This window comes from Vicugna pacos, chromosome X (assembly GCF_048564905.1).
Source record: "Vicugna pacos chromosome X, VicPac4, whole genome shotgun sequence".
In the NCBI taxonomy this organism is placed as follows: Eukaryota; Metazoa; Chordata; class Mammalia; order Artiodactyla; family Camelidae; genus Vicugna; species Vicugna pacos.
The window spans coordinates 65,843,580-65,861,139 of NC_133023.1; the positions used below are offsets into that span (position 1 = coordinate 65,843,580).

At 34.9% G+C, this 17,560-nt stretch overlaps 1 protein-coding gene across 1 annotated transcript in view; it reads left to right on the forward strand.

The window, feature by feature from the left end:
* Window positions 1–17,560, forward strand: part of LOC102540055 (dachshund homolog 2) — a 393,218-nt gene that overhangs the window by 269,749 nt on the left and 105,909 nt on the right. The window contains exon 4 of the mRNA XM_072955849.1: window positions 4,253–4,411. Within this exon, the coding sequence (XP_072811950.1) occupies window positions 4,253–4,411 (159 nt within the window). The remainder of the gene's footprint in view (window positions 1–4,252; window positions 4,412–17,560) is intronic.

Genomic DNA, 17,560 nt, shown 5'->3' on the forward strand with positions numbered 1-17,560 from the left:
TCAATTCTTGAAGATTTACCGGGCTTTCTACATTACCTCTCTCTACTTGGGACTGTATTGGATTAGGTTTATAATTAATATGAAGTTTCTTGAAGTAAAGATGAAGGCTTTGATGAGCCTTCTCTGTTTACCCTAACCAGCTGCCTACTTGGTTTCTTAGACATGCTTTGTGGAAATGCTATCCAGTTTTTCTTCTCTTTACTAGAGGGAATCCCTCATAAAGCTAGTATGATCTGGTTCAGTAAAGGGTACATACTGTAGGGTTATGAGATGAATTGTGTCCCTCTAAAGTTCACATGTCAAAGGCCCCAGTACCTCAGAATGTAGCCATATTTGGCGATAGCATCTTTAAAGAGATCATTAAGTTACAATAAAGCCTTTGGAGTGGCCCTTAATCCAATCTAACTGGTGTCTTTATAAGAAGATGAAATTTGAATATACAAAGAGACACCAGGGGTGCATGCACAGAGAGGAAAGGCCGTATAAGGACACAGGGAGTAAGTGGTTATCTGTAAGCCAAGGAGAGAGACCTGAGGAGAAACCAAATCTGCTGACATTTGATCTTGGACTTCCAGCTTCCAGAACTGTGAGAAAATAAAATTTTGCTGTTTAATCTACCCACTCTGTGGTATCTTAATTCATTTGGACTGCTGTAACAAAAATACCGTAGACTGGTTTGCTTGTAAACAACAGAAATTTATTTCTCAGCATTCTGGAAGCTGGAAGACCAAGATCAAGATGCTGACCAATTCAGTGTCTGGTGAGGGCCCACTTCCTGGTTCATAGACATCCATCTTCTCTGTGTCCTCAGATGGCATAAAGGGACTCGGGAGCTCTTTGGAGTCTCTTTTGTAAAGGCACTTCTCCCATTCACGACCTCATCACCTTCCAAAGGCCCCATCTTCACATACCATCACATTAGAAATAGAGATTTAACATTTGAATTTGAGGCGGCACAAGCATTCAGTCTATAGTATATGGTATTTTTATTATGGTAGCCCTAGCAAACACGTAGAGGTGACAGACAGATAGGTAGATAGAGGATAGGAAAAGAAAGGAAGGCTAGTACCCTTCATATAATGGTAAAAGAAAGGTTAACCCTAGATTAGACTGATTGAAAACAATTTGTTAGCTTTAAGTACAGTGGATGTTTTTACAGATGGACACAAGGATAGAGGGGAATGTAAAGTTTGGGGCTACCCAACCCTCCATACTGAGTCCTAAGTCCATTTGTATAGACTTAAAAATGGTATTTTAGGTCAAAAGACAAAAACATGTCCAGCACTTCCTCCACAAATATCAAGGATGTTTCACATTCCTTAGCCACTCACTTTATATACAGTTGCTTTCAGACTGCAAGGTAATTTCATCTATCTATACTTGGTGAAGATGGGGGAAACTGGTAACTAGCCTCCTTTCATCATTTTTAATGCAGTAGTTAAAAAGATGAAAGTTGTTGGAAAAGTTCATCTAAAGCTCTCATTGAAGCACACATACAAAAACAACTGGAATCCTTTAATGCAGTTAAAAAATTATATTCAAGTTATTTGGAATACATAATGTATAAAATATTGGATTAATACTTAACGTACCATTTATGATTGAAAATGGACTAAGATTTTCAATTTATAAAATAAATATTGACATAGTCTCAGCCCTAGTATTGTTGTATGCTGTTGCTGCTATGATGGTACAATACCACGTTAATGTCAATGGTATAATTTAGTGTCCTCTAAATGTATTTTTCTTTGTCAATGTATTGCTCATCATTTTACAAATTACAGTTCTGTAATGCTGAGGTAATTCATATCTTGGACTTTGTGCTAAAATGATGAAGTGGTTATGTTTTTGCTCAGCAATTGATCTTTTAAAATTTTGCATTAGTATTAATCATGTTTATTGGCCCAATGTTACTATAAAGAATTCTGAGTGTTGCAATGCAGTTACTTTTATCATTTATTAAGATACTTCACTTAGCTTCCTCCACCATTCCTGTTCATTACAGCATTACAATGTCATATTGATTCTAATTGGAATTTCAAATTTGTGAGTGCTAAATTATGTCAATGCACCAACCATAAACTATCTCCCTGTTCTTAGGCAGTGACTATACAACAGCAAACATTTGGATGAAAAGAGAGAACAATTGGTGTAATAATAAGACTGTTGCATGTTTTCAATGAACACACCAAACCTCAGAATGATCAAGAGAATGGTTTCTGGTCCATTAAGCCAGTCTATCAAATTCAGTACAATTTCCTACTTTTTAAGCTTCCATACATGTTAACTGAATGGCTTAAAGCAGAAACTGAACAGTTAGCTACTTATTTCTTCCCCATTTGATTGGAAAAGCTTTGTCCATATAAGTAGGGCCAGGCCTCAGCCTTTATATATACACTGCTTGAGAATCTTGTGTTTCCTTGTCTGAAACTTCTCTAGTTGGAAATTGACCAAGTCTCCCACTTTTGGATTAGAAATTGATGTTGGCCACAAGAAGACTTGAAAGAGTCCTAAGGACGGAGTAGATTTCCAGAACTGTGATATGAGTACATGAATGGGTAGAAAGGTTAAGGGAAATAAAAAGGAAAACAAAGAAACAAACCTTTGAGAGATTCTAGCAGACAGTTTGCTTTAATTAATTTTAAATCTTCAGGAAGAATACGAATTTTCCCTGAAAACATTTCCCTAAAAAATATCTACAATTCTAAATGCTATTTTTGGAAATGCTGTTAATGTCAATGGTATAATTCAGTGTTCTCTGAATGTACCTTTAGTATAGAAACTGGAATTTAAGCTCGGCGTGTATAATTTGAAAATTCATGTTCTTTCTATGATCCTAGATTGAAAGCAAAAGTATAAAATAAAAAGATAAATTAATGTTTTATTTTATAAATAAAAATGTTCAACCCCATTGACCCAGAAATCCCACTCCAGGGAATTGACTGATTCTAAGGAAATATTCAAATGAATGTTGTTATTATGGTAAGTCTATAATAATGACAGATTTGAAACAAAGTCCAATGTTTAACAAATTATAGTACATTAACCCCGGAGACTACTATGTAACTATTACAATTTGTGAATATGATGCCTAAAGCAACATGGCAGAGATTTTTATTGTGTAAAAATGAGTACACATATGAACAAAGCCTAGGACAGAACTTAAAGAACTGAAAAAATTACAATGTTGAGTGTTAGGAATATGAGCACCCTGATTTCTTTCTACTTTTTTTCTTAAACCAACAAATGCACGTATTTTACAGTCTTCAAGATTCCCCGGCCTAAACCTCTCCAAAATACATGGTCAGTATTTTGGGCGGCAGATGGGATAGTCAGCCAGGTGGAGATGCTAATGTCACAATTCCAGCATGGGAATGGGAGCAGGACCACTGACCCCTGAATTAATGAAACACATCAAAGTGAATAGGTGGGGCTGCACACACAACCATTTTTTTTTCTAAAGCCAGATTGTCTGTACTGTCGTGATTGGAATTCAATCCCTTACCCCTCTACTTAAAGTATTCTTCTTAAAAGGATGTCCTGGAAATAATTCTGTGGTTGTTTCCTATATGGTTTTAAGCAATGGTTCTGCCCCCACAGTGTACTAAGTGCCAGATGAAATAGCTATGCCACTGTAGATTACTATGATAATATAGTAGTCTGCACTGAACGCATACTTTACTTCACTCTCTAGCATGGATGATCAAAGTAAAACACCATTACAAATTGGGAGCTGTGGTTTTCTATTTTATCCAGCTGATTTTGTACAAAAGCCTGCTGTGCATGAAGAGACTTGCTTTTTGAGAGCTGGATCTGAGAACAAAATAACCGATCATTTTATTTCTTACCACATATTTTTGTGTGTTACCATGCTTTTATAAAGGAGCTTGTTCTTTTTGAGTGAATAGCAACTGCTCTTCCTTAAAAAAATAGCACATGTATGTTAGAGGGTTGGAATGGGAAGCAGTAGTATTCAGTTAATGGCCTTTAGCATATAAATGCTTTCAAAAGTTATTCATTATGATTAACTGAGCCTTTATTGTTAGTGAGGGTTGTTTAATCTCCCCAGAGTCAGCTTAAATCCAAGGCTATTGAAAGATTTTTGAAACCATCATGAAAATGAGTCACATATGTTTAATAATAATTTTTATGGAGTAATATAAATAATTACAATTCTAAAAGATGAGTTTAAAAAAAAGTCTTCACTTAGAAAGTTGTCAATTTGTGATCAGTTTATATTAATTTTTTTCAGGTGGAAGTGAATCCTCTTGGGATAAGGATAAGATGCAGTCTCCTCTTGCTGCTCCAGGACCCCAACATGGAATTGCTCATGCAGCCCTGACTGGCCAGCCAGGTCTTGGGGGTGCTCCTACCCTCAATCCACTGCAGCAGAACCACCTGCTAACCAATAGTATGTATACTGTTCTGCCAAAACTTGATGTGTTGAGAAAAATACCATACAAGACCCACTGGACAACTTGGGCTAGCAGGGATAGTTTATTTCTATTTAGTAACATTTAACAATTTGAAATCATAAGGGTAGATAAAGAGGGATTCATCTGAAAGGCTGGGGTTTATAGAGTAGAAACTGAGTGGCCAAATTGTAGAGTAGAAGTACGTGGGATGCCACGTTACAGAGTAGTTAAGAATGCTGGTTTATTGTCACATAAACTTGGGTTTGAATTCCACATCTTTTGAATTCTTATCACTTTTTTGCTTTGGGCAAGTCAGATAACTTTTCCAAGTCTCAGTTTCCACAACTACAAAATAGGAATTAAAAAATATACATAATCATTAAAGTTATTGGGAGGGCTAAAAAAATAAAGGAAAAACTGTTAACAGTTATCTGCATATAGTGAGTACTTATTATTCAGTTGTCCAACTATAGGTGAAGTATACAAATTCAGGTTTAAATAATGTTTTTAGGAACTTCAAAGTATCAGAAGTCTTTCTGGAGGAAAGTAGGCCTCATATACATTACTTGATTGAAGTCTTACTTTCTTACAAACAGGAATTCTTGGAGAAGAGTTCCATTATTTCTTTCCCTGAGACTTTCATCCTCCCACTAAACCCTAGGAATAAGACAACAAAGGAATTCTGAGATATTTTTACATGAAGTCCTAAATCTTATTGAAATTCATCCATTTTTAGGCACACAAAATAAGTTATGGTGTCTTATTTTAAGGAGATTATAATCTTGAGGGTGAAATGTCTCATAAAAATGGAACATTAAGCAAAGGCAAATAAAATAAATGCCAGAAAAGTTGTAAATGTTATCTTATAAGAAGTTAAAAACAACTGATTAAGGTAGACTTATGTCATAAAGAAGGGGGGCCTAGAGGATTTCAAGTTTCCTATCTGACATGTAAGGAGCTTAGAAATTGTCATTCTTGCCCTCACAAGAAAAAAGTGGAACAATCTGAAAATCAACGATTCTTTTAAATCCATCAGAAATTGAGTTCAAAGGACACAGCTATCCCCAAAAGTAGATAGATAGGTGGATACAGGGAATCACAGCTTACAGGGAGCAGAAGCCAGAGTTGGAGCCTGGTAAAAGCATTTAAAGGGTAATTCAGTAATTTTTGAAGATTCAGTGTGGGTCTAGCTTGAGAGATAAATACTCCAGGGGGGACCATCCTTAGGGGCTCCTTACACTGTCATGAGTTTTACCTTCAGATACCTCCAGGAGCCCCATAAGGTTCTCAGGATGAAGACTTGAGAAAATTCTCCTCATGCTTCTGGAAGAGGGAGAGAAAAAGTAACCATTTCAAAATATGTCCAGAATGTTCTCTTCTCCTTATCGAAGGCCTGCCCTCAAAAGAAACTGTTTTGCCAGAACTTTACCTACTTGGTTTTACTAGAGCCTAACTGACCTGGGGGAAGGGATACACTAAACTCCAGGACCCTATAGCCATTGATGTGAGGGAATAGATACGAAACCTTTAGTCTTTCATGTGGGAAAAGAGAAATACTCCAGTTCCCTCTAGCCTTCCTGTCTCACCTCAGAGGGGAAAAAAAGCTGAAAAACACTTGTGAAAGTTACAGACCAAGACTACAGACTCACTGAGAAACTAAGGCTTAATCATAGGATTATAGAGTGCTTTTCCCTATACATTTTACTACTACTACTGTAGGGCTCTGCATAACAAAAGGGGATTACAATTGAGAGAACTGAAAGCCTCAGGCCCTATTTAATAGAGAATCTTTAGGAAAAAAAATAGATAACAGGAAGGATATGAAATTAAAGTCACTAATACAACAGCTACAGCAAACAGTAAACAGAGCCTCACTCCTTACTAGATAAACATAAAACTTTCCACTAAAGGCCTGTTCACATCACTTCCCTTTACCCAAAACACATTTTCTAGCTTTTAGCAAAAAAGTACAAGGCATGAAAATGGTAAAAAAAAGAAAACAGTATGAAGAGGTAAAGCAATTGTCAGAACCAGAATTAGATATAGAAGATATTTTATTTTATCTTATTTTATTTTTTTATTGAAGTACAGTCAATTATGTGTCAATTTCTGATGTACAGCACAATGTCCCAGTCATGCATTTTTATATCCTTTTTCATTATAGATTACTACAAGATCTTGAATATAGTTCCCTATGCTATACAAAAGAAACTTTTTGATTTATAATCATTTTACAATGTTGTGTCAAATTCCAGTGTTCAGCACAATTTTTCAGTCATTACAAAAGAAACTTTTTAAAATCTATTTTTATATATAATAGCTAACATTTGCAAATCTCAAACTCCCAAATTTATCCCTTCCCATGCCCTTTCCCTGGTTGTTTACTATGTCTGTGAGTCTGTTTCTGTTTTGTAGATGAGTTCATAGTGTCCTTTTGTTTGTTTGTTTTTAGATTCCACATATGAGTGATCTCATATGGTATTTTTCTTTCTCTTTCTGGCTTACTTCACTTAGAATGATGGTCTCTAGGTCCATGCCTGTTGCTACAAATGGCATTATTTTATTATTTTTATGGCAGAGTAGTATTCCATTGCATAAATATAACATAACTTCTTTATCCAGTCATCTGTCAATGGACATTTAGGTTGCTTCCATGTCTTGGCTATTGTATATAGTCCTGCTATGAACATTGGGGAGCATGTATCTTTTCAAATTAGAGTTCCCTCTGGATATCTGCCCAGAAGTGGAATTGCTGGATCATATGGTAAGTCTATTTTTAGTTTTTTGAGGAACTTCCATAGTGTTTTCCATGATGGCTGCATCAAACTACATTCCCACCAGCAGTGTAGGATGGTTCCCTTTTCTCCACAGCCTCTCCAGCATTTATTGTTCATGGACTTCTGAATGATGGCCATTCTGACTGGTGTGAGGTGATACCTTATTATAGTTTTGATTTGCATTTCTCTAATAATTAATGATGTTGAGCATCTTTTCATGTGCCTATCTGGATGTCTTCTTTGGAGAGATGTCTATTTAGGTCTTCTGCCCATTTTTTGGATTGGATTGTTTGTCTTTTTTGTTATTAAGTTTCATGTACTGTTTATATATTCTGGAATTTGAGCCTTTGTCAGTCATATCATTTGCAAATATTTTATCCCATTCCATAGGTTGTCATTTTGTTTTGCTTATGGTTTTCTTTGCTGTGCAAAAGCTTATGAGTTTAATTAGGTCCCATTTGTTTATTTTTGCTCTTATTTCTATTTCCTGGGTAGACTGCCCTAAGAGAACATTGCAAAGATTTATGTCAGAGAATGTTTTGCCTATGTTTTCTTCTAGGAGATTTATCACGTCTGAGCAGATATTTTAGAATGATCAGACTTGGAACTTAAAATATGACTAACATACTAAGAGAATGGAAAAAGTGGAAAACATACAAATATATATGGGAAATTTTGGCAGAGAGATGGGAAAGCTAAACATCAAAAGGAGATATTGGAAATTAAAAACACTGCAACAAAATTAAGAATGCCCAAGATGGGCTCATCAGTATACAGGACAGGGTCCAGGCAAGAATTAGGAAGCTTGCAGATATGTCAATAGAAACTTCCCAAACTGAAAAAAAAAGATTTAAAAAAACAGAACAGGATATCCAAGAACTGTGTGGCAATTACAAAAGGTGTAGCACCCATGTACTTGAGATACTAGAAGAACAAGAATGAAGGAAATAAACAGAAGAATTATCTGAAGTAACAGTGGCTGAAAATTTTACAAAATTAATGAGAGTCACCAAATTACAGATCCAGAAAGCTCACAGAACACTAAGAAAGATAAATATTTTAAAAATATGCACCTATGCATATTATAGTCAAAATGGAGAAACAACAAGAAAAAGGTCTCTCCTTGCCCATACAAGAACAAAGATGAGAATTACTTGAGACTTATATTCAGGAATCAGGCAGGCATGCAAGAATAGAGTGGTGTGAACTATTTAGTGATGACAGAAAAAAAAAAACCCAACTTAGAATTCTGTATCCAGTGAAGTTTTCCTTTAAAAGAAAAGAAGAAATAAAGATCTCCTCAGACAAACAAAAGTAAAAAGAACTTGTTACCATACCACCAGATCTGTAAGAAATGTTAAAAGAAGATCTTCAGAGAGAAGGAAAATGATATAGATTAGAAACATGGGTCTACATGAAGAAAGGAAGAGTGTTAGGGAAGAAATAAATTAAGGTAAATAATCCCTCTCTATTTTTTTTATTCTTGAAGAAATACACTCTGTTCAAAATGATAGTGATAATAATGTATTGAATGATTATACCTTATGGATATAAATGACAATGATGTTATAAGGGACAGGAAAGAGGAATTTGAAATACTCTGTTATAAAATATTTGTACTACCCATGAAATGGTTTAGTGTTATTTAAATAAGTTAAAATATGTATTGCGAACTCCAGGGCAATCATTTAAATTTTTTAACGTTTTTTATTGATTTATAATCATTTTACAATGTTGAGTCAAATTCCAGTGTTCAGCACAATTTTTCAGTTATACATGAACATATATATATTCATTGTTACATTTTTTTCTCTGTGAGCTACCACAAAATCTTGTATATATTTCCCTGTGCTTTACAGTATAATCTTGTTTATCTATTCTACAATTTTAAAATCCCTTCTATCCCTTCCCACCCTCCACATTTAAATTTTTAAAAAATAAGTATAATATGCCAAAAGAGGATACAAAAAGGAATCATATAAAACGCTCATTTAACACCAGAGAAAGTAAAAAAAAAGAATGGAAGACAAGATTCTTTTTAAAAAGGGACCAGGAATAGAAAACAGTAACAAATATGATGGCTACTTATCCAACTATCATAGTCACTTTCAATATGATTGGTATAAATATGCCAATTAAAGATATAGACTGTCTTATGTGTATTAGTGACCTGGGATGTCAATGACTTTGCCAGTACTCAAATACAATGTACTTCTTATATGGTCATGTATCAAGTGAAAAAAAAAACAAACAAAAAGAAAGCAAAAACAACAACATCAATAAAAAATGGAGACTATCCAAGTAGACAAGAAAACAAGAATAAGCTATTTGTTGCCTATAAGAAACTCACTTTAAAGACATATGTATTAAAAGTAAAGGATTGGAGGCAGTGTGGCCAAATTGGCAGAATAGAGAAGATTATGCTCTCATCTCCTCCCATGGGCACACCAAAATTACAAGTATTTACAGAGCAACTATCTATGAGAATGATCTGAAGAATTGCAGAAAAGATTTCCTGCTACTAAAGACATAAAGAAGGAATTACAATGAGACAGGTGGAGATGTGGTATCTTCAGGATCCACATGCCAGGTTAGGCAACACAAAGATGGAAAGATAATCACAATTGCAGAGGTTCTTCCCAAGGATAGAGGGGTCCAAGCCCCACATCAGCCTCCTCAGCCCAGGGTCTTGCATCAGGCAGATAAGACCCCAGAGCATCTAACTTTGAAGGTCATTGGGGCTTGTGTACAGCAGAGCTCATGGGCTGTAGGAAATAGAGAATCTACTCTTAAAGGGTGCACAGAAAATCTCACATGCTCTGAGTCTTAGCACAGAGACAGCAGTTTGAAAGATGTGGGTCAGATCCACTGGCTGATCTTGAAGAGCCTCCCAGAGAGACAGGAAGAAACCGAGACTCTGGTGATATAGACTATGGTAGCATTCATTTAGTGGAGGGCATTTCACCATGAGGGCCCTGGTACTGGCAACCACTATTTGGAGCCCTCCTCCCTCTAGTCTAGTACTGCTGGGGATTTACCTCTCTACCAGCAAGCCAGCATGAGTGCCCCCCATCCTAGCTAAGTAGCCAGCCACACAGGGACCTGGCCCTACCTACCAACAGGTCTGTGCCAGGCACAGGACCCACTGCATGATAAAGCTAGTCAAGCTGGGACTCGGCCCTTCCCACCAGCTAGCTGATATCAGCCCCATGCCCAACTGGGCCACACAGACAACTACTTCAGGACCCAGTTCCACCCACCAGAAGGCTGTTACCAGCCCTATCCATCCAAGACCCCATATCCAGCCAACCCAGGACCTGGTCTCAACAATCAGTAGGTAATCACCTGCCATGGGACACTCATAGACCAGGAACCAGCCATGCTGAGACCCACTCCCTATCAGTGGGCTGGCACAAATCTTGGACTTCCTGGGTAGTACAGCCACCCCTGTCAGAACCCAGCCTCACCCATCGGTGCGCCTGAAGCCATTGCATGAGGAAAGACCTGGCAGCCAAACGGGCTGGGGACTAACCCCTCATACCAGTGTACCCACAGTAGTCAACCCCATCACAACAGAAGGGCTAATTCAGCCAAAGAAATAGTACTTCTAGAGCATATAGCTCTGGTAACCACAGGGTTTGTGCTGCTGTGCCCCATAGGATATCTTCTACATAAAGCCACTTCTCCAAAATCAGGAAATGTAACTTACCTACTTAATAGATAGAAATATAGCAAATAAAATAAAGCAAAATGAGGAGACAGAAAAATGTGTTCCAAAGGAACAACACAAAACCACAAAAGAAGAACTTAGCAAAGTGAAGATAAGCAGTCTACCTAATAAAGAGTCTAAGGTAATGATCATGAGGATGCTCAGTGAACTCGGGAGAAGAATGGATGAACATAATGAGAAGCTTAAAAAAGGTTAGAAAATATAAAGAATAACTAAATAGAAATGAAGAATACAATAACCTAAATTAAAAAATACACTAGAAGGAATCAACAATAGATTAGATGACACAGAGAAACGCATCTGCAAACTGTAGACAGAGTAGTGGAAATTGCTGAACATAAAAAAGGAAAAGAATTTTTTTTTAAATGAGGACCATTTAGGAGACCTCTGGGATAACATCAGGCAACCTTACATTTACACTCTAGTGGTCCCAAAAGGAGAAGAGAGAGAGAGAAAGAGGAAGAGAACTTGTTTGAAGAAATAATAGCTGAAAACTTTCCTACCATGTGAAAGGAAATGGGCATCTAGGTCTAGGAAGCAGAGTCCCAAACAAGATGAAACCAAATAGATCAACACCAACACACATTATAATGAAAATGGCAAAAAAAATAATAAAGAGAAAATCTTCAAAGCAGTAAGATAAAAGCAAGTTACTTAGAAGTGAACTCCCATAGGACAATCAGGCCAATATCAGCAGAAATTTTGTAGGTCAGAAGGGATTGGCATGATGTATTCAAAGTGATGAACATACACTATAGTCAAGAAAAACCTACAACCAAGAGTAAAACCTGGCAAGGCTGTCATTTATATTTGAAGGAGAGAGAATTTTATTGATAAGCAAAAGCTGAAAGAGTTTAGTACCATTAAAATTGCTTTACAAGAAATGTTAAGCTGAAAAGAAAAGACCACAATTAGAAATATAAAAATTATGAATGGAAATATCTCATTGGTAAACGCAACCATAAAGAAAAGGTATTAGATCAACCACTTAAAAGATAGTAGGAAGGTTAAAATATTTGCAAATGATGCAACTGACAAGGGATTAATTTCCAAAATATACAGATAGCTCATACAATTCAATATTAAAAAATAAACCCAATCAAAAACTATGCAGAAGACCTAAATACACATTTCTCCAAAGAAGACATACAGATGGCCAACAGGCACATGAAATGGTGCTCAGCATCACTAATTACTAAAGAAATGTGTATAAAAATTACACCAGTCAGAATGGTCATCATTAAAAAGTCTGCAAATAATAAATGCTGTAGAGAGTGTGGGAAAAATGGAACCCTCCTATTCTGTTGGTGGAAATGTAAATTGGTGCAGCCACTATGGAAAACACTATTGAGGTTCCTTAAAAACTAAAAATAGAGTTACCATATGATCCAGCCATCCCACTTCTGGGCATTTATCTGGAAAAGATGAAAACTCTAATTCAAAAAGATACATGCACCCCAATGTTCATATCAGCACTGTTTACAATAACCAAGACATGGAAGCAAGCTAAATGCCCATCAACAGATGAATGGATAAAGAAGTTATGGCATATATATATATATATATATATATATACACATACATATATATATATATGTATGTATATATATATATGTGTGTGTGTGTGTGTATATATATGTGTGTGTGAGTATGTGTATATATATATATATATATATATATAAATAAAAAATGGGATGTGGTATATATATAATAGAATATTACTCAGACATAAAATGAATGAAATAATGTCATTTGAAACAACATAGATGGACCCAGAGGCTATCATCTTAAGTGAAGTAAGTCAGACAGAGAAAGACAGGTATCATGTATATGTAGAATCTAAAAAAATGATTAAAATGAGCTTTTTTACAAAACAGAAAGAGACTCACAGACATAGAAAGCAAACTTATGGTTACCAAAGGGGAAAGGGGGTGTAGTGATAAATTAGGGGTTTGGGATTAATAGATACACACTACTATATATAAAACAGATAAGGACCTAATGTATAGCACAGGGAGCTACATTCAATATCTTGTAATAACCTATAATGGAAAAGAATCTGAGAAAAGTATCTATCTATCTATCTATCTATCTATCTATCTATCTATCTATCTATATCTATCTGAATCACTTTGCTGTACACCTGAAACTAACACAATGTTGTAAATCAAATATATGCCAGTAAAAAATACATTAGAGAAAAAAATCTAGTAGGAAGGTTAAAAGGCATACTGGGGGCAGAGAATAAAGTGCAGGGTTGTTGGAATCTGTTTGAACTTAAGAGATCATCAGCTCCATATACAAACCACATAGTAAACATAAACCAAAAAGCTGTAATAGATATACACAAACATGGAGAAAGTATCCAAACATAGCACTAAAAATAGTCATCAAATCACAAGTGAAGAGAACAAAGGGTAGGAAAGGAACAAAAGATAACTTCAAAAACAACCAAAAAACAATAAGCAAAATGGCAATAAATACATATCTATCAATAACTACTTTAAATGTAAAGGGACTAAATACTCCAATCAAAAGTAATAGAGTTGTTACATGGATAAAAAAAGAAGACCCATACATTTGCTACCTATAAGAAACTCATTTCAGATCTTAAGGCACACACAAACTGAAACAGAGAGCATGGAAATATGTATTTTATGCAAATGGAAATAAAACGAACACTGTGGCAGCAAAACTTATATCAGGCAACATAGTCTTTAAAACAAAGACTGTAATAAGAGAAAGGAGGGCATTACATAGTGATAAAAGGATTAATCCAACAAGAGGATATGACAATTATAAATATATGTGCATCCAACATGGAAACACCTAAATACATAAAGCAAATATTATCAAACATAAGGGAGAAATTAATGCTAACACAATAATAGTAAGTGACTTTTACATCCCAGGTATATCAGTAGACACATCACTCAGATAAAACCAATAAAACAAAAACTCTGGCTTTAAGTGACACATGAGGTCAGATAGAATTAATAGTTGCAGGTATAGAACATTCCATAAAATGTCACAGAATACATATCCTTTTCAAATGTACATGGAAAAATTTCCAGGAAAGATAACATGCTGGCCCACAAAACAGGTCTCAGTAAATTTAAGAAGGCTGAACTCCTTTAAAGTATCTTTTCCCACCACAACACTGTGAAATTCTACTCAACTATAAGAGTAGAAAAACCAAACATCTGGAGGCTATTCAATATTCTACTAAACAATTATTGAGTCACTAAGAAATCAAAGAGGAAATAAAAAATACCTGGAGACAAATTGTAATGGATATACAAGAATTCAAAATCTGTGGGACACAACAGAAGTAGTTCTAAGATGGATGTTTATAGTGATACAAGCCCACCTCAGGAAACAAGAAAAATCTTAAATAAACAACCTAACCTTATACCTAAAGGAACTAGAAAAGAAGAATAAGCAAAACCCAAAGTTACTAGAAAGCAAGAAATGATAAAGATCAGAGCAGAAGTAAAATAGAGACAAAAAAGTAGTAAAGATCAAGGAAACTTAAGGATTGGTTCTGTGAAAATATAAATAAAACTGATCAACCTTTAGCCAGACTCATGAAAAAGAGAAAGGACTCAACTAAATAAAATCAGAAATGAAAAAGGAGAATTTAAACCAATACAACAGAAATAAAAAGGATCATAAGAGATTACTTTGAACAATTGTATGCCAATAAAATGGACAACCTAGAAGAAATGGGAAAATTCCTAGAAATGTATAGTCTCCCAGGATTGAATCGGGAAGAAATAGAAAATATGAACAGACGAGTAATGAAACTGAGTCAGTAACAGAAAAACTCCCAACAAATAAAAGTCTAGGATCAATGGCTTCACAGGTGAATTCTACCAAATATTTAGAGAAGAGTTAACACCTACTCTTCTCAAACTATTTCAAAATAGTGAAAAGGAAGGAACACTTCTGAACTCATTCTATGAGACCAACATTACACTTCTACCAAAACCAAAGACACTACAAAAAAAGAAAATTACAAGCCAATATCTCTGATGAACATAGATGCAAAAATCCTGGAAAAAATATTAGCAAACCAAATCAACAATACAATAAAAGTATCTTATACCATGATGAAGTGGAATTTATTTCAGGGATGCAAGAATGCCTCAATATTGGCAACTCAACCAACAAAATACACATTAACAAAACAAAAGAAAAACTCATTTGATCATTTCAATAGGTGCAGAAAAAGCTTTTGACAAAATTCAACATCCATTTATGATACAAACTCTTAACAAAGCTAAGAGAACATACCTCAACATAATAAAGGCCATATATAACAGACCTACATGCAACATCATACTCAATGGTGAAAAGCTGAAAGTACATTGTCTAAGACCAGGAACAAGACAAGGATGCCCACTCTCACCACCTTTATTCAACATTGTTCTAGCCACAGAAATCCGATAAGAAAAAGGAATACAAGGAATCTAAATTGGAAGGGAAGAAGAAACTGTCACTGTTTGCAAATGACATGATACTATATATAGAACACTCTAAAGAGACCACCAAAAATATTAAAACTAAAAAATGCATTAAGTAAACTTGTGGGATATGAAATTAATATGCAGAAATTTGTTGTGTTTCTATACACTAACAATGAACTATCAGAAAGAGGAATTAAGGAAGTAATTACATTTACAACTGCGTGAAAAAATAAAATACTTAGGATAAACCAAACTAAGGAATTAAAAGACTTGTACTCAGAAAACTTTAATACACTGATGAAAGAAATTGCAAATGACACAAATGGAAAGATACACTATGCTTATGGATTATAAGAATTAATATTGTTAAATGACCCTACTACCCAAGGAAATCTATAGATTTAATGTAAACTCTATCAAAATACCAATGGCATTCTTCACAGAATTGGAACAAGTAATTCTAAAATTTGTATGGAAACACAAAAGACCCCTAATAGCCAAAAAATTTTGAGAAACAACAAAACTACAGGCATCATGTTCCTTCATTACAAACTATTCTTCAAAGCTACAGTAATCAGAACTATGATACTGCCACAAAACAGACACATAGATCAATGGGACATAATAGAGAGCCCAGAAATGATCCCAGACTTGTATGGTCAATTAGTCTATGCTGAAGGAGGCAAAACTTACAATGGGGAAAAGCAGCCTTGTCAGTAAATGGTGTTGGGAAACTGAATAGCTACATGCAAAAGAATCAAACTGAACTACTTTCTCACACCATGTACAAAAATAAACACAAAACAGATTAAAGACTTAAATGTAAAACCTGAAACCATAAAACTTCTAGAAGAAAACATAAGCAGTACTTTCTTTCATATTGGTCTTAGCAATAGTTTTTTTGGATACATGTCCTCAGACAAGGGAAACAAAAGCAAAAATAATCAGTTGAGACTATATCAAACTAAAAAGCTTTTGCACAGTGAAGGAAACTATTAAAAAAGAAAAGACCACCTACTGAAAGGAGAAGATATTTGCAAATGAAATATCTGATAAAGTGTTAATATCCAAAACATATGAAGAACTCATGTGATTCTGTATCGAAAAACCACCCAATTAGAAAATGGACAGAGGACCTGATTAAACATTTTTCTAAATGTCTATGGCCAAAAGACACATGAAAAGATGTTCAACATCACTAATCAACTGGGTAATGCAAATCAAAACCAAAATGCGATATCACCTCATACCTGTCAGAATGACTGTTACCAAAAAGATAAGAAATAATAGGTATTGGTAATGATGTGTAGAAAAGAGAACCCTCATGTGCTGTTGATGGGAATATAAATTGGTGGAGCCACTATGGAAAATGATATGGAAGTTTCTCAAAAAATTAAAACTAGAACTACCATACTATCCAGAAATTCCACTCCTGGGCTTTATCTGAAGACAGCAAAAACACTAATTTGAAAGGAAATATGTAATCAAGTGTTAAGAGCAACATTTTATATGGTAGCCAAGATATGGAAGCAATCTAAGGGCTTACAACAGGTGAATGGCTAAATAAGATATGTATACACACACACACACACACACACACACACACACACACACACACACAATGGGATATTACTCAGCCATAAAAAGAATGAAATATTACTATTTGCAACAATATGGATTGATCTGGAGGGTATTATGCTTAGTGAAATAAGTCAGAAAGAGAAAGATAAAAACTGTATGTTTTCAGTTATATATTTAATTAAAGAAAAACAAATTAACAAATGCTACAAAACATAAACAGACTGACAGATTCAGAGAACAAACTAGTAGTTATCACAGGGGACAGGCATGGGGAGAATGTCAAAATAGATAAAAGGGATTAATAGGTATATATTAACATTTATAAAATAAATAAATCACAGAGATGTAATGAACACCACAGCAATATTTTATAGTAACTTTATATTGTGTGCAATCTATAAAAATATAGAATCACTGAGTTGTATACCTGAAACTAATATAATATTGTAAGTCATTATACTTCAATTAAAAAAGAAATAACACAATTAAAAGTGGGTCAAAGACCTGAATGGAAACCTCATCAAATAGGAAAGGCAGATGGCAATTAATCATATGAAAACATACTAAACATCATATGTCATTAGAGAA